The sequence below is a fragment of the Microtus oregoni genome, unplaced genomic scaffold, assembly GCF_018167655.1.
Source record: "Microtus oregoni isolate MIOR12 unplaced genomic scaffold, Mior012 000035F_ref0000213, whole genome shotgun sequence".
Classification (NCBI taxonomy): Eukaryota; Metazoa; Chordata; class Mammalia; order Rodentia; family Cricetidae; genus Microtus; species Microtus oregoni.
The window spans coordinates 8,006,896-8,025,428 of record NW_024543094.1 but is presented as its reverse complement, the minus strand read 5'-3'; the positions used below and the strand labels follow the sequence as shown (position 1 = coordinate 8,025,428).

The 18,533-nt window shown below is 39.1% G+C and overlaps 1 protein-coding gene across 6 annotated transcripts in view; it reads left to right on the top strand.

Annotated features, from left to right (window-relative positions):
* The window catches only part of Dip2c (disco interacting protein 2 homolog C), a 366,894-nt gene that overhangs the window by 258,501 nt on the left and 89,860 nt on the right, over nucleotides 1-18,533 (top strand). For all 6 annotated transcript variants that reach the window (XM_041630651.1, XM_041630650.1, XM_041630649.1 and 3 more), the window contains 7 exons: nucleotides 2,378-2,501; nucleotides 2,857-2,966; nucleotides 3,146-3,248; nucleotides 5,299-5,363; nucleotides 9,171-9,264; nucleotides 9,400-9,519; nucleotides 10,851-10,965. In XM_041630651.1, coding sequence (XP_041486585.1) covers nucleotides 2,378-2,501; nucleotides 2,857-2,966; nucleotides 3,146-3,248; nucleotides 5,299-5,363; nucleotides 9,171-9,264; nucleotides 9,400-9,519; nucleotides 10,851-10,965 — 731 coding nt within the window. The remainder of the gene's footprint in view (nucleotides 1-2,377; nucleotides 2,502-2,856; nucleotides 2,967-3,145; nucleotides 3,249-5,298; nucleotides 5,364-9,170; nucleotides 9,265-9,399; nucleotides 9,520-10,850; nucleotides 10,966-18,533) is intronic.

Sequence of the window (18,533 nt, the reverse complement as noted above, 5' to 3'; positions counted from 1 at the left end):
ATCCATATAGACTAGGGTCCCAAAAAGCTAGAACAGGATGTAAAAACAAGTCCCAGTGCCTTTATCAATGGCTTCTCAGTCAGCCCTCATTGTCAGAAACAATCAGAGAGTCTGGTTTGATCACATGCTCGTTCAGACCTGGTCCAGCTGGATTGGTGAGCTTTTATTAGAACAGGCACACTGCCTCAGTTGGTGGACCAACCCCTCGCGGTCCTGACTTTTTTTTGACCTTTGTTTTGATGTAGTCTGATGCATCACCTCATCCTACTGTCTTGGTTGAATGTTGGATGTAGAAGGCTGTAGAAGCTGGCTCTACTATGTATTTTGTGTTACCCTCTAGAGGCTGTTAGTGACTTGACAGATTTATCTGAAGCTTTTGTCTAGCCTCTGAAGTGGTACTTTGTAGAATAGGAGGTGCAATTAGAGAAAACATTTAATTCTAACAGCAGTCTTTAAATCTTGCTCCGTCATAATGCTTCCACTCTTTATATTGCAAGGCTGTCCTCCTTTTCTTCATATCATTCTCCTCTCCCACTTCTCACGTTCCTACTCTTTTTAAAATTTCTTTCAGTACTGGGGATTGAACACTCCAGGAATTCATACATGTCTAAGAAATGCTCTTTCAACTTAATTAGCTTTTAGGGGTCGATATATATATATATATATATATATATATATATATATATATATATATATATATATATATATATTGTTTGGGGGAAGGGCAGGTTAGACTCCTGGCTTTAGACCCAAGTTCATAGTGTCATGCTTTCTTATTTGTACCTATACTGCAACAAGAAGCTATGAGTAACTCTGACCAAGTCACTCCCCACTGGGAGACAGCTGTGGTGTTTGCCTGACTCAGCAAAGTGTTCATAAATTTGAGAAGCAGCCCACTTCCTGCTGCTAAAACCTACCTCTTCTGCCTGCCTCACCTCATCAGAGGAGTAGTGTTTGATCTTGACTTTACTTGAAAACAGTATTGCAACAATAGAAAGCTCCACAAAAATGTCTCCAAAATAGGGACTGACCCCATTTAGTGAAGTCCACATCACCTCTCTCATTGCAGGTTGTGTTAATTATGCAATTAGCTTGTTTGTTGTTGCTTCCTGAAAAAAAAATCCATGTAAGGAGACTATAGATTATAAATCTACATTAGGAAAAGTATAATCTAAGCACTTAGCAGACAATGACTTTGAAATGTTAATGCTGATGAATACCAAATCTTTTAGGGGTCAGTCACTTTGCCCAGTGACTTCCTTGGACAGGGAGGAGAGTCAGCAAGCCAAACTTCCTGAAGGCTGTTCATAGAATCAAGCTGGGTGTAGCCTCAACTCTCGTATACCATGATATGGTTTTAGTTCCAGAAATGCTGGGTACTCTGAGATTTTGATTTTACTTTTTAAGCCACCAACATAGTAACAGAGCTGATGGGAGAGAGGTTGAATCTGGATGACTAGGCTGCTTATTATCTGTCTTTATGAGAAGCAAACTAGTTATAGGAACAATAAAACTCACAATGGGAGGCAACTACTGAAGTTGTAGCCAGGGAGCCCCATCGGTGATATCTGTTGAAAGGTGATATTTAGTCCTGGCAGTTTGGTGCCTTCCAAGGCTTTCTGTCTCCAAAGTTACTGCCCTGTATCCATAGCCCATTTTAGGGTGCATTGGTTACTCCATTGAGATGTGATCTATGCAACATTGTAAAGATGGTCCTGGTTGCCATTACTCTGTGTAAAAAGATTCCTTTTGGTTCTCACTCTACCAGGTGTGACATTTCAATAACCAGCCTTGAGTGTGTCAAAATTAGGTTGCTAGGTATTCATGTTATAGATAATATATTATCAGAATACATTTCACTCCATGATAATAAAACCTTAAAATCGTTGTCTTTGTTATTTAATTAAAAATTTTATAAAATATATTTTGATAATTTTATCCAGTCCTATAACTCCTCCCAAATCCTCTAAACCTTCCTACCCACCCAACATTTTTATGTGTCAACTCACACTTATGAGTTCTCTCTTGCTCTTCTGTCTTGTCTTGTCTTTCTTCTCCCTCTCTTACACACACACACACACACACACACACACACACACACACACACACAGTTGGGGGAGAAGAGTTTGGGGAGTGCAGTTCATTTCCATGTACCTTAGATGATAGAGCAGTGCTTTGGCAACCAATACAGTTTTGTCTTAGATTCTTGTTTCTGTATGTAGCACTGGCTGTCCAGGAGCTCACTCTGTAGACCAGGCCAACCTCAAACTCACAGAGATCTTTCTTCCTCTGCCTCATAAGTGCTGGGATTAAAGGCATGCACCACCACTGTCCAGCTTGTCTTAGATTCTGAACTCTTTCCTTGGTCACCTTTCAGGATGCAGGAAGCCAGCAGATAGGTTTCTTGCTTGGAAGCTGTGGAGTAACTGTTGCTTTGACTAGCGATGCCTGTCACAAAGGACTTCCAAAAAGCCCAACAGGAGAGATCCCACAGTTCAAAGGTATGCCACAGAGCCCCTGAGAATTTGCTTCCCCTTTCAACCTTTTATTCTACAGGCTAGCTCTTCACCTGTGGAAGAACATCTATTGAGTCCAGGACAGGACTTTTCTAGCATGTCAACATTTCTGATAATACATTTAGCTCATAATCTGTGGGAGTGACAGGATGTGGCTGGTGGTATCTTGAGCACTCTTTTGATGATGCTGTCTTCAATTTAATGTATGGGTATTTTAGAGAGTTCATGTAGATTAAAGTGGTGTTTGAGAAACAAGTGTGTAGTCATAAGAGAAGGAGATTCTACAGACTTGTTTTCTAGGTCCTATTTATTTAAAAGGAATTTGTGATTTATTTCTAAGGTTGGCCAAAGCTGCTATGGTTTGTCACAGAGTCTAAACACCTCTCTAAACCTCCTCGGGACTGGTTTCCACACATCAAAGATGCAAATAATGACACAGCTTATATTGAGGTAAGATGGATGCCATCCTTCCCCAGGGCGGGTGTGTATACTGGGAAGAGGTGTGCTCGTCTCCTCATTACACTAGTCCCAGTGTGGAGAGACTCACAGTGTCTCAAATAGCTAGAAGCTATTGAGTGGGGACCAGAAATATGTCAAAATCCCTTTCCATACTCTTTGTCTCGTTTCAGTATAAGACGTGTAAAGATGGAAGCGTTCTTGGGGTGACCGTGACGAGGATAGCACTGCTGACACACTGCCAGGCACTCACACAGGCCTGCAGCTATACAGAAGGTGTGGATGATCCTGAGACTCCCTTGGATCTGGGTTTTTGGGGATTCCCACTGACCAGGGATGCCTGATGGCTAGCTAGTTTGTGTGGTTCCTACTGGTACTCATCAAAGTAGCATTCTGTTTGTACCAATTCCATCCATCAGTTTGTGAACTTTAAGTAGGTGAGTTGAATTGAGTGCATCAGCTTGAGCTGGTGTTGAAGACACAGGGACTGCAGTGGAAAGTCTGAAATGAGAATGCTGGCAATGGTGGGCTCTACCAGCCTTCTAGATAATGCATTTTTACTGTGTCCTCATATGACATTTTTCCATATGTGTACCTATGTCCTCATTTAATATTTATCACATTCTTGAAGGCTCAGTCCCATAAGAAGTATTACAACCTTACCACATGGGTTTGGAGGTATGTGACTTACCTCACAGTTGGCACACGTGTGCTAATCTCTACCAACACATGAATATATATCTTCAGAAGCTATTTGTTTTTAAGTGCCATGTTTTATCCCACCTCTCATTGTTGAATAAGAAGTTTTGAGAATAGGGTTTTCCAAGAAGACACTTATCTTTCCTGGTGTGTTTTCTCCAGTTATGAGAAGCAGAGGTAGAGTGTGTGGCAGTAATCATGAGAATAGGTTTGAGTGGACACAGAGAAGGAAAAGCTAAAGCAACCCCTCCAAGAGCCTTTGGCTTGTTGCCCCAACTTCCTTTACAGAGAGAGCATAGTCACAGCAGATAACTCTACACTGATGTCAGTTTCTGGGACCTGAAGAAGCAAGTAGTGGTCCCTAAACCCACTAAGTGACTTTAATTTTTTTTGCTGCTCATGTGATCTTCCCATCCTTGCCCTTGTAAAGAATGATTTGTCTATTAGACATGCCCTATTAATGGTGAGACTGTTTAACACTTAGAGACACATGTCCTCTAATCTCTGCTATTTTTTTTTTAAATCAAAATATAATGACTTGTGTGTCCTGGCCTGCATGCTTTGAAGTTCTGGTGCTGCCACCCTTTAGATATCAAAAGTAAATATAAACACATACATACATACATAAAATTTCTCTACTTTAAATTATAAAAAGGAATCTAGAATATATCCTTTAGATATCTATATTTCAAGTTAGTCTGTCTGGTCTGCGTCCATATTTTATTCTCTCTGAGAGGAGAGCAGAAGATAGAATGAGCCTTTGGTATATATTGCCAAAAGGAATGAGGAGATGCCCAGGACACTGAGAAGTGGCCAGGAGCTGTGTGCAGATGACTGAAGTACCTGTTTGATAAGAACAAGGTCAGATGAAGGCCTAAATCCTCAGTGTCTGACTGTCCAGCATCACTGCCCCAGTCTTTGGAAATAATTGTTTTCAAGAACTTATTTTACAGCTTTTTTCCTGTTTTTTCCCCTTTGGAATTCTCATCCTGTATTGCTTCAATATTATACCATCCTTGTCTTGAAATATCTCCCTCCTTTATTGTTCCCCTAACTAGTATTAAAACAATTCTAATGTAAAATAACAAGCCTGAACTGTCAAAATCTCTCCCCCCTCCATGTTTCCCTGTTAGGAAAATTAGGTCACATGTGGGAGAAATTAAAAAGAAAGGCCTAGGAGGGCAGGGCATAAATAGGATGATAATACTGTGTTTGGGAATATGTTGTTACGTGACAGTGTTTTCGAAGTCTCATTGTATGCCCAAGCTGGCTTTGAATTAACTCTATAGCCAAGCCTTGTGATCATCTTCTCTCAGTTTCTCAAGTGCTATCTGTCATCACAGGCCTGCACCACCATGTCTGATAATGGTAAGATGTTTTCTAATGGTGATATGTTGGCAGCTATTGCTGCTTGCTGACATACCCAAATATTATCCTGAAAACACTCTCTAGCCTGATTAGCACTTTTTAGTCATCTATTAATGACTGTAAACTTTCTGTGAAGATGGAGTAATGTGGTATTCTTTTAAGATAGATGACCCCTCAGATGATGCGTTTTCCTTGCAATTTCACTCATGCTGCTCTATAATGTCAAGTAAAAATGTGATTTTTTTTTTCTCTCATACAGCTGAAACCATTGTGAATGTTCTAGACTTCAAAAAGGATGTGGGGCTTTGGCATGGCATACTGACAGTAAGTAAGCCCTCTTCATGCAAGTGTGTCCAACTTTTGCAAAGTCCCATATCACATTGTAAACACTGTGCTAAGAGTCATATTGTCCACTCAGCCAGCTTATTGCAACAGTACAATAAAGACAACTGGGCTCAGAAAAACTGGTTTGAATCTTGGACCCATATATTGAGGTAATAGCTACCAGAGTAGCACTTTTAAGGCTTCTACCGTGGGCGTTGAAGGTTTCCTGCTGTTATTACTAGTGCCTTATCTGTCAAGATCACTTTCCCACTCTCAAGAGAATGTTCTTACTGGTTTTCTAAGAGTTGGGAGATCTGCTATTAGATTATTTGCAAGGGAGAAAAGGATTTTAGGCTTGTTTTTAAAATGAAAAATTTCCATGCATTATGGAGAGATATTTGTCTCATTATCAATGCCACTTGCAAAGTGATGACTGAGCTGACTGTGAATGCTCTAGGAGAGAAATGACCTTTGATTTTAAATGTCTTGTTGGCTCTTAAAAAAAGGAAAGCAAAACAAAGCAAACAAAAATGCATATTTGGAATTCCCCATCTATCTCATATAGGGCAGTTTGACGGACTTGTTTGTTTTCTTAGTGTTTTTAATGCTTAAACTTCATTTATTTTCTGAAATAGAAAACTGCAATAATTTTATATGAATGATGAGGATATAAATATTGCAGTTTGTTATTTGTTAGTGAGCCAGATCTATTTGTATAATTCATGAACATATAAGTATCATGTAGATAGTTCAGTATGGCTTACTTCTAACATCTGGATGCTTTTATAAGTGGAGATGCAGAAAAATGGTTTGAAATGTTGGCATATCGTGTGTACTGTTGCAGAGAAAATAACACAGATTTGGGGTTATAAAATTAAGAAACCTGAGCTCAAGACTCTGTTGTAGCTGTGACTCTAGTGAGTGTCATATTCATATGTACAAGACACTTTTTTTTTAATTTTTTTTTGATTTTTCGAGACAGGGTTTCTCTGTAGCTTTGGTGCCTGTCCCGGAACTAGCTCTCTAGGAGTTCTGGCCTCAAACTCCTAGAGATCCGCCTGCTTCTGCCTCCCGAGTGCTGGGATTAAAGGCGTGCGCCGCCGCCACCACCACCTGGCAAGACACTTTTTTTAAAACACCGGAAATTAAATGCAGGACTTTTTCAATCTTTGGCAAATGCTTCCATTTATTTACAGCCTGGCTCTTTTGTTTTTTGTTTGTTTGTTTGGTTGGTTGATTTTTTTTTTCGACACAGGATTTCTCTGTGTAACAGCCTTAACTGTCCTGAAATTTGCACTATAGACCAAGCTGGCCTAGAACTTACAGAGATCCTCCTGCCTCTTCCTTCTAAGTAGTGGATTAAAGGTTTGTGCCACCACTCCAGTAGGCTTTTCTTTTTGAGATAGAGTCTAGGTAAGTTAGCTAGACTGGTGTTGAATGTGGAATCCTCGTGTTTCAACCTCCCAAGTAGCTGGGGGGCCTGACAAAATTCATTTATTGATAGATTCAAATGGGAATAGTCTTACCTGTTGTGTTTGGCATAAGAATAATGTGACTTGGTGTTAACTAAGCGTGTAGCCCGTCTGTATTTGTGGTACATTGTCACATCCTCAAGAACAGAAATGGTTGCTATCAGAGTTAGTACCTCTAGTAGCACATGACGTGGTTCTGATTATGCATTGTCTTCTCTGTCTCTGCTTCCTAGTCCCCTCTGAAAGAATCACCAATTCTGCTCTAGTGACTCTCATGTTGACCACACACTTTAATTCTGTTGTTCTATATCCCTGCCTGCAGTATCTGGCAATTTGTGAATCTTTTTGTTGACTCCACTTAAAGCCACATGATTGAACACATTGTAGCATATGCTTAACCTCATCTTGGGGGTGCTTAAGCTCCATCTCCTTAGAACGCAGTGGGAAGAAACCCTCAGAAGAAGCTGAGTTTGCATAGGTTCTGTGGAGACCTCATTTCTGGTGAGGAATGTGTGGTAGTCTTTTTGTTTTCATTTGGAGCTTCTTCCTTTGATGCCATGACTGCCTAGTACACAGAGGCCAAGCCAAAGCACTGACTTGATGTTTACAGTCTGTAGTCCTTCCTAGGGTTGTGCTGTAGATCAATGTATCTGCAAGATATGTGAGACTTAATCACAACCTATGTGCATTGACCATTTTTATCATCCACTTTAAGGAACTGACTAAGTGTCTTAATCAGTGTTGGCAAGGCTGGGAAGCGGACTGTGCTTCTGACACCTTTCCAAAGTTGCTTGCTTTATAGTCTGTTAACTAGCAACATGGTAACTAGTTACCATTTCTTAGTCATTTGACTAAGATTAAGTGTAGGATATTAGGGGTTAATCTTCCCACCTAGCTATATCTTGTGTGCATTTTCCATCTCATCATCCCAATCTAACTACCATTTCAAGTTTCTAATAACACTACTGTATTTACTTCTTCTTTGAAATTAACATTTTAGCTTCCACATATAAATAACACCATGCAGTATCTTGTCTTCCTGTGCCCTCCAGTTATATCCATATTGTAACACATGACAGGGTTTTATTTTTATATCTTCAAAATATTTCACTGTGTATGTATATCACATTTTCTACTCATTCCTCCATTGATAGATACCTAGGTTAAATTTTTATCATGGCTATTTCAGATGATAGTGCTACAGTGACCTCATGAATGTGATGTCTTCAACATACTGACTTCAGTTCCTTGGAAATATGCCAGCAGTGATCCTAGTGGATCATATTGTAGTTGTCTTGTTATTATTACTTGTATTTGGGGTTTTGTATATGTGTGTTTTTCAATCTTCAAACAATTTTTCACTTTGGCTATACTAATATACATTCCCACCAAGTTTCTTTGGGATTATTCCTCTGAGTATTTACTAGCATTTTTTTCTTATAATAACCTTTCTGAGAGGTGTTAACTAATTTAGTTTTGATTTGCATTTGACTTGAATTTTTCTTATTTGCTGTAATGAGCACTTTTTTCATAAATATCTTAGGTATTTATGTATCCTCTTCTTATTTTGAGTGTATATAGTGTGTTGTATATGTGTTGTGCTCTTTGTATGTGCCCATATGTGTGTGGTTTATGTACTTGTTAATGTAGATGTATACAAATTTCTGTGCACATGTGTACATATGTGTATGGAGAAGCTAAAGTTAAAAGTTTAGCCCCTTTATCTTTTTAAGACAGGGTTTTCTCTTTCTGAAGCTGAAGCTCATTGAGTGGATTAGACTGGCTAACCAGTGAGCTTGAGGGATTACCCTGTCTGTGCCTCTTTACTCCACTAAGTGTTGGAGTTACAGACACAGGGCACCATATACATTTTTTCATGGGTATTGGTGAATCAGAGCTTATGTTCTCATGCTTACCTGGAAGGCACTTCACCAAATAAACCATTTTCCCAACCCTGTGCATTTACTTTTGAAAAATGCCTTTTGAGATTCTTTTTAATACAAGGTTTTAATGAGAAAAAGATTTGGACTTTAAATTCTTTGACTCATTAGTAGTCGAGGAGCAAAGAGGATGAGCTAATCTCCAATAGGTCACTTTGTCTTACAGGATTGTACCAGAGTGTACCTTAGTAATACCGAGCCTCACTTGAGTCAGCCTTGTTCTTGTCCCCCTAAAGCTCCTCTCATGTTAGTCAACCTCAGTACTTCTTTGAAGTGCTCATGGTTATTTTTCTGCCTGTCGAGCCTTGGCTTGTTTTCCCTGTGTCAAAACAGTGAGCCCCTCCTCTTGTATCCCAACCTCTTTTCTTACCTCTTGTGTTCATCGTTGGTTTCAGAGTGTCATGAACATGATGCATGTCATCAGCATCCCGTACTCACTGATGAAGGTAAACCCTCTCTCCTGGATCCAGAAGGTCTGCCAGTACAAAGGTTGGTCTCTCCTGGGCCTGTGGGTGATTTGGTGACAAGATAATTCACCATTCCCGATGGATTGCAATTACCTGTCTTTTCTCAGCTTCACACAGTCTGGCAGTGACATATCATTACTTATGTTTTCCTTTGTAGCAAAAGTGGCTTGTGTGAAATCAAGAGACATGCATTGGGCACTTGTAGCACACAGAGATCAGAGAGATGTCAACCTGTCCTCTCTTCGCATGCTAATAGTGGCTGATGGAGCAAATCCCTGTAAGTGAAGCATCAATTGTAGATTCAAAGATGGGAAGCCTCAGAGTTCCTTGTGTTCCACAAATCGTTCTTGTCACTTTGATGTTTCGTTGTTGTTGTTGTTTTCCTAATCTGTGTCTTGCTTGAGATTGTCTTAAAATAACCAAGCAGTGTTCTTCTTGACCAGGATAACAGAGTGGTTAAGGACAAGGTGTTTACAGACTGCAGTCCCATAATCAAAAGAAACATCCTGGTTCTACAGAGACAGTTTTCAAATTTTGCTTTCTCAACTCTACAGTGGCAGTTAGAGCATAATGCTTGAGGATTAAAAGGGTCAATTCTTAAGTATAATTCTTTCACATAGAATAAATCCTCAGGAAATACTATTTTATAGTCTACTATAGTTGTGTTGATCAGCATTAAACTTTATTGATTGATTGTTTTTTTGAGACAGGGTTACTCTGTAACAGTCTTGGTTGTCCTGGAACTCACTCTGTAGACCAGGCTGGACTCAAATTTACAGACATTCACCTGTCTCTACCTCCCAGGTGCTGGGATTAAAGGCGTGCACCACACCCCCTGGCTAAGCTATCATTTTTAATAAAACTTAGTTATAAAATACCTTAACAAAAACTCACATAAAATAAGTTAGCATTTTCACAAAATATTCTTTATATGCATTGAAATAGCTTGTTTTCATGAAACAGGTCTATAAAGTCTGAAGCCATGTTTCAGAATAGAACTGAATGAAAGATTGTTTCTGACCTTATCTGTAGACGGGGATTAGCTGTATTTCTAAATTAAAGCAGGCTATGCTTTCTTGATGTCTGATTGATGAAAGTGAGCTTAGAAACAAATTACTTGATTACAAAATGATACCTTTACTTAAAATAATTGGATAAACTGTGAACTAATTAATTAATTAATTTTAATATACATCACCACAAAACATCTTGCATAAAACAAAGTAAATTTGTATTAGAAAGTCAGATATTTCATGGGATATTAGCAACTAATCAAACATTTTCTTTGTTTAGATTGACACAGTTTTCTGGAATCTGCATACTGAAAATGATAGACCAGGTTTCAGGGAAGTTAATAAAATAAATTCATTAGTCAGCAAAAAATTCATTTGCATTAAATATAGAAGTTGCAGTTTTTGAATTATTTTTCTAAAGGCTTGTCAATACTATCTTTTAATGTAACAAATAATAAATTGTAGCTAATGTTTTGTTTCTCCAGGGTGCCTAATTCTGTTTATATCTGAATCCCAACTTCAAAATTATTTTGGAATAATTTTAAGTCAATCACAGTGTTACACTTGTCTGACCATTGTCCCTCTTTCCCTCCAGGGTCTATTTCTTCTTGTGATGCGTTTCTCAATGTCTTCCAGAGTAAAGGCCTTCGACAGGAGGTCATCTGTCCCTGTGCCAGCTCACCAGAGGCCCTCACTGTGGCAATCCGGAGGTACTGGGTCATGTCAGTTTATAGTATACAGCTATCCCAGTGGAGCAACTGAAAGGGGGAAGTCACGGTAGTTAGTACTTAGTGTGAACATAGGAATAGCCTTCCAAGTTTTCCATGGTGAGTTTCTTTCTATCTTACAGGTAAGAATGAATTCCCTTGAATTTTCTAGATCGGTTAGTTAGAGAAATATTAATGATTTTCTCCAGTTTCGTTGTCTTTCCTGAGTTGTTAGAACTGTGTATAGGAATATGGGGGGCCCACATGGTTTTTCAGGTTGCACTACTCAATTTTCATTGGCTTGTATACATCTTTGGTTTTTAATTTAGGGGATGGAATGAAGTAAATGTTAAACCATGATCCTAGATAATGTGGTTTCATTTTCATCTCTACTTTTTGTTCCATGGAAAAATGTACTTTAAGAACCTTAGCCAGATATAGAAACACACACCTTTAATCCCAGCATATGGGAGGCAGAGGCAGCTGGATCTCTGTGAGTTCAAGGCCTACCTGGTCCACCTATCGGGTTTCAAGCCAGGTAGACATCACATAGTAAAAGATCCTGTTGCAGAAAAAGAAAGAAAAGAAAAAGAAAGCCTGGTTTTCTGAAGCTTTGAGCCGCATGGTAGTACATCAGGAACGCTAAGGACTGTGATTACCAGCTGTCTAACAGCCTGGCCACTGAGTATTCTGAGATGCTTTTGCTGGGAGAAACATTCACTATCCATCATAAGTCACTCCAGCTTGCTTCAGAACAATACAGGGGAGGGGAAGTAGTTATAGAGATGTAAAATTTATTCTGCTTCAGTAAGAAAGGCCACACCTTGTAAGGGGATACAAAGAAGGATCACCTCATAAGCATAAACAGTAATTGGAGCTGGTTGTCAAATGCCACTCCAGCCTCTCAGTTATCAACATCAACATAAAGAAGTGGTAGCAACATACAGGTCTTTAAAACTTGTAAATTATTTTTCACTGCTTTAGGGCCTACCTCTAAGTGGCTTTTATTACATGCAATGAATGTGTACTCCATTACATTTGAGAACTCAGTGTTCTAAAGTAGAAGCTGTGCTTAATTTCAGTAGAAGAGAATATGTTCTTTTCCTAATTAAATTCAGTGGGTCATACACATGTGAAAACCAAAGTCATGAAAGTAGTAGGTGAACTTGTTTAGAAGAGTCTTCACTTGAGTGAGAAGGAGATGAAGATGAAGGGGGAGTAATGGGAGGATGAGAACCACCAAAGCACATTATACATATGTTTGAAATTGTCAAATAATTAATAACTTATAAAAATTAAAAATAGAGCTTCCTACTAGGTAAAAAGGAGGACCCTAAGAGAGACATACATGGAGGGCCCCAGGAAAGGTAAATAGTTAAGATCTCTTGGGTAAACTGGGAAGGGGAGTTGAAGGGAGCAAATGGGGGATGGGAATATGAGATGGCTGAGTTGAGGGAGGAATGAAAGTGATATCTTGACATAGGGAGCCATATGGACAATGTGTGTGGAGGGGAGTCAAGATCATGATTGGGCAAACCACAGAGACATCTGATCCGAACTAGTGGGAGCTCACAGACTCTGGACTCACACCCAGAGATCCTGCATGGGACCAAACTAAGCCCTCTTAATGTGGGTGACAGTTGTGTGGGTTGATCATTTTAGGGGAGGGGACCCTGGCAGTGGGACCAGAATTTACCCTGGGTACATGAACTGGTCTTTTAGAGCCCATTCCCCTTGGTGAGATAGCTTGGGGGGGGGAGGTTTGGGGAGATTGTTCCTGCCTCAACCTGGTATACCTGACTTTGTTGACTCCCCAAGGGAGGTCTTACCCCCTCTGAGGAGTGGATGGGGCAAGTGGGAGGGGGAGGTAGGGGGAACTAGGGCTGGTATGTAAAATGAAAAAAATTGTTAAAAAAAAATAGAGCTTCCTAAAAGTATTGATCTGATGAGTTTATTAGTTACTTTTCTTGTTGCTGTGATAAAATACTTGACAAAAGCAGCTTAGGAAAGGAAGTGCTCATTTTTGTCTCACAGATTGAGGATTATATATGGTTCATTAGGTCAGGGAAGGCATGGTAGCAAAAATATGAAGCAACAGTTTACATTGTATCAATAGTCAAGAGGTTGAGAGAGACAAATGCTGGTGTTCAGCTAGCTTTCTCTTTTTTGTTCAGTTGGAACCCAGTTTATAAGATGATAACACTTTTAGCATGTGTCTTCTATCCTCAATTAAATCTTTCTGAAAATACCCTTATATTTTCCCTAAGAGGTTTATTTCCTACGTAATTCCTCTTCCAGTGAAGTTTACAATGAAATTTAACTATTATGGATAATTTCCATAGGTAAGAAAACATGTGATGTTTTTAGATTTTTGTTATACTATTAACTAGATTGTAGGCCTGAGAAAATGAAAATTTCCAAATATGAGCCATGTCAAACTAGAAATTATGACTGTCACATCTTTAAGTAGATGCTGAAACATGTTATTGGCAGAGTCTAGTCTCCATCCTTTAGAAGTAGTATACTTTAGGTACCCTCCACATGTTTGGATTTGACTGGATAATTTGCTCTTCCCAGGAGTATGTTCTTGATAGTGAGATTTTCATTTAAGGTCTTGAATGTTATAAAACATCATCACAAAAAATGTCTGAGTTGTACAGCTAATATCCACTTATAAGTGAGTGTATATTATGTTTGTCTTTCTGGGTCTAGGCTACCTCACTCAGGATGATTTTCTAGTTCCATCCATTTGCTTGCAAATTTTCTGATGTTATTGTTTTTAACAGCTGAGTACTATTGCATTGTATAAATGTACCACATTTTCTATATTTTTTTCTTCCATGAGGGGACATCTAGGCTGTTTCCAGGTTCTGGCTGTTATGAATACTGCTGATATGAACATAGTTGAGCAAGTGTCCTTATGGAATGATTGAGCATCCTTTCGGTATATGCCCAAGTGGCATATAGGTAGATCTTGAGGTAGATTGATTTTCAATTTTCTGATAAACCTCTATATTGATTTCCAAAGTAGTTGTACAAGTTTACACTCCCACCAACAGTGGAGAAGTATTCCCCTTGTTCCACATCCTCTCCAGCATAAGCTGTCATTAATATTTTTGATCTTAGTCATTCTGACAAGTGTGAAATGATATCTCAGAGTCATTTTGATTTGCATTTCCCTGATGGCTAAGGATGTGGAACATTTCTTTAATTGTCTCTTCACAATTTGAGATTCTTTTGTTGAGAATTCTGTTTAGGTCTGTACATCCCTTTTAAATTGGATTATTTGTTTGTTTGTTAGTTTTGATCTCAAGCTTCTTAAATTCTTTATATATTTTGGAGATCAACCCTCTGTCACATGTAGGGTTAGTGAAGATATTTTCTCATTCTGTAGACTGCTGTTTTTTGTCTTATTGACAGTGTCTTTTGCCTTACAGAAGATTTCCAGTTTTATGAGGTTGTATTATTAATTGTCAGTCTCAGTGTCTGTGCTACTGGTGTTCTATTCAGGACGTTGTCTCCTGTAACAGCGCATTCAACTCATTCTTTTCTTGAACCTTCCTGGATCCTTCTTTATGTTTCTGTCAAAAGGACCTTTGACCCAAGTCCAGAGAGAGCAGTTTGCAGGATCCTTGGTTACTGACATGGTAGAGAAACCTGTCTAAGACCTTCACAGACGGTCAACACTGCTAAAATGAAAGCATCCTTATGGTGTGTGGGTGGCCATGTGGGAGTTTTATAGGTTGTGCTTTGTACTACATTTGTCCCAATACTATTATATCAGTAGAAGGATAAAGAGTGGATAGGAAAAATGCAGCTGCGTCATACGACTTTATAGCAAGTTTTTCATTCTGGATTTTTTTTATGAATTCTCAAAAGTTTACCACTACTTCATAGATTGCTAAGTTCTTCCAAGTGATTGCATTTTTTTTTCTTTAATCATTGTATGTAAGAGAGAGTACATGAGTAGGAATGAATGTATCAAGGCATGCATGTAATGGTTAGAGGGCAACTCTTGGACATCAGTCCACCTTGTTGAGGCAGGGTCTCTCTGTGATGCATACTCCAGGCTAGCTAGCTGACCCATAAGTTTCCAGCTGATCCTTCTTTTCCTATTTCACTGAAGGAGTGCTGGGTTTACAGATGTTTGCCATTGTATCTTTTAACATGGGTTCCTGGAATTGAACATCAGGAACCCATGGCTAGCACTTTTACCTGCTAAACCATTTCTTTGGTCATAAGTGATTGCATTTTTATTTTCATCAATACTCTTATTTTCTAAAAGAGGCACATCATATGACCTATTGACTTTTTTTTTTTTTTGCTATGCCTGGTTATGTGATTATGTATGAGGACCAGTTCCCTTTGAAATGATGTAGGTCTTTGCTTGTAAATGCAAATGTACCTATGCTTCCTAATAACTATCATTATTGCCATTTCTGTTGTGAGTCCTGGTCATGAGGAATATCCTGGTGACTTGTGGAGACTCAGACTACTGTGTTTTCCTCTCTACCTGCTGGCCTTGGTAGTTTCTCACCATTCACTGAGAGTTGGGATCTGATCCAGGAGTACTTGAGGACCAGATACCACCTCCTATTTCATATATGCTGCCACTTTTCTTACAGTACAGTTTTGCTTTCATTTGGGTAACACATGGGAGGCACACAGGATGTAATTTCTGATTGAAGCATTAGTAACCACTATTTACTCCTATTCAATGTTTTTAATAGAATAAGCATGCAGATGTCCTTGTACTGTTGAATGTGATTGATAACTTCTTTCTCTCCCAACTTTGTGTGACAGTCATTGTTCTTTCCTTTTCTCATTTTGCCAGGATGTGTCTGAATCCGTCCACTTTTCCTTTCCTACAATTTTCCAGGCCCATCTCCCCTCACTTGGATTCCCAACCACTTCCAATTGGTTTTCTCTCTTTCACCAACCACAGTCTGGCCAAGGCCCACCGTGGGTGCAGGTCTCTCATTTAGGTGTAAGTCTGAAGAAGCATACTTTCCTCTTATTCCGGCCATCATAGATGTAGCATTCTCCAAGTCTGCCTCCTTTTCCCTCTGCCTAGGTGACTCTGGTGACTCCATCTACATGGTACAGCACTCACTGCTCAGCTGTTGCCTCAGAATTATCAATTACAGTCAGTGACTCACTGGCATATTTATTCATCTTTTATTATGAATCTCTACCTGATAAATTGTTGGTACCTAATTATTTTTAGATAAATGAGTAAAAATATTATTTAAACATATTATTCAGTCCCCTCCCAAATATCTGGTATAACCCTACATCATTTTCCAGAAGATGCTGCTGTGGACCATGGCTTTTCTTAGGAGTTTATGCATACTTAAGCATGAACATTTATTTATACTGTTTACACAGTAGAACTGTATGCCATTTTGGATTTTTATTTGCTTCTATTTACCAAATGGCAGGAGATGAACGTGCCATGTTAATAAAGGTGCTGCCACATGGCATATCATAAATAAGGAATTTTAATAAATTAAAATGTAAGAGCTACATAGTAGTAAGGCTGAGTATTGTCCAAGCAGGACAGGAAGACTTCACCTAGGTCTATAGATTGACAGATTCTCATAACATGATCTGCTGAAAATCAACTCCAGTATGAATGCAATATGTCATGTACTGTCTGCAGCCATTCTGAGGCCTATCCAGAGGAAGCTTTGATGAGAGAGAACTAGTGGGTTCAGGTCTTGGGCAACAATCTGAGGTGTGTCCTCAGTCATTCTGGGGCAGGAGAGAGCATTCGCCACATTGTTGTGGAGTAGGGTTAAAGTGCAGAAAATCTCCAACTATGTTTTCCCCCACCACAGTGAGGGTTTTACATTATCAGTTATAAAGTTGTAGAACAGCAAGGACTGTCCAGTGGATAGACAGAATCATGAGCCAGAATTGTTTGTACAATTTCCATTGGCTTTGTGCACATATGTCCCCCTGGCTTGTGGACACATTGTCAGGAGAAAGAGGTCTCTGGACACAGATCATGACAGGTAATGTCCCTTCTTCCCTTCCTCCTCCCTGGCGTGGGTTGTGATGTTCTCAAATGTGCCAGTTTTTTGACTGGTGTCAGTTCTCAGATTCAGGAACAAACTTATGAACAGAAGAACAATAAGCTTTGATTTCAGTATTTTAAGTTGAATTGAGGAAAACAGTGTAAGAAAAATCTAAGATAGTCTTTGAGTCCAGGCTTTACTCTCTGGTGTTTTCTTTGTGCCCTGATCACACCCCTCAGCCTTAAAAGTAGCTACACCCTTTTTTAATTGTTATGCACATTTAAATCAATGCCAGTGTTGTAAGCAGTTCTTTATAATTAACTTTTGGGATTAGACTTCCTAAGATGACTGAATGCAAATGATAAAAATTCCTTTCAGCTTTAAATATATTTATTTTCTTAAAGGTATATATCTTCTTTTTTACTTCTCATTTCAGTTAATTCTCTCTGGATATGCTCTCTTGTATATACCAAAGGTGTTTCTTAGTAGTATCAAAAGTGTTTCATAATCTAATCAAGTTGACAGTCCAGATTAGCCATCATGTGTGTTTTGCCCAGTGCTTGCAATTTCTAAAGGAAAACAAGCACTTAGCTGTTAGATTTTGCCGTTCTGTTATAGAGAAAAGACTTCAGAGGACTAATTACTCGGGCTTGAAATGAGTAGGAGGACTAATATTTCTTCTGTGTTGTCATCTAAACAAATTGTGTCCCATGTTTAATAATCTTCCAGGGACAGCTTATTCTGCCCTGATCATGAAGCAGAAATTGAACTTCCAGTAAACATTACAGTACAGCTGATTGCTTGTCTGGCTCTTAGTCCACTTATTTAAAAGCTGTTCATTTATTATCCATGGTAATCAGTGAAGATAAAATTGCAGATGTATTTGTATACCTTTGGTAGATTTTTAGCCTTTGTGAGTCTTTTCTTTAAAAAAAAATACAAACAAAAACAAACAAAAACCCACACAACTCAAAAATCAGCAAGCTGGGAGAGTTAAGGGAAAGTGGTTTAGGTATCCCCTGTGTGGGGGCTATGGGTGCCAATGAGGACATGTCCGTGGGTCAGGCTTATGGAGATGTGAAAAGTCAAGACTTTCCAGGGCTTCAGACCTAGTGAGGTGGTAACCATGGCCCACTAACTGCTGAGTATCTTACCATGGTTTTTTCCTTAAGTAATACAGGGTATCCCTCGTGCATCAAATAGAACATATTGGAAGACTCTGGGTCATGTATAATGAATGATACCTCCAGTATCCAGCTTGATAGATGAACAGAATGCAGAAATGGCTTCCAGGAGCCAGCAGAGGACCCTGGTGAGCAATGGGGAAAGGGAGTAGGCTGACAGCTAGCCTTAGGATGATGTGCTCACTGTGTGGTTGCCAGAGGAAGATGATTGCTATGACTAATCTGGTCAGTGTTCTCAGAGAAAGGCAGTCTTTAAACATAATTATCAGCATTGAAATGGCATGTTCAAACTTTTTAAGAACAGAAGTTAATAGGAAGTCGTTGGAAGGAGACTGCTTGTTCTACCTGACCACCAGGCTAGCTTAGA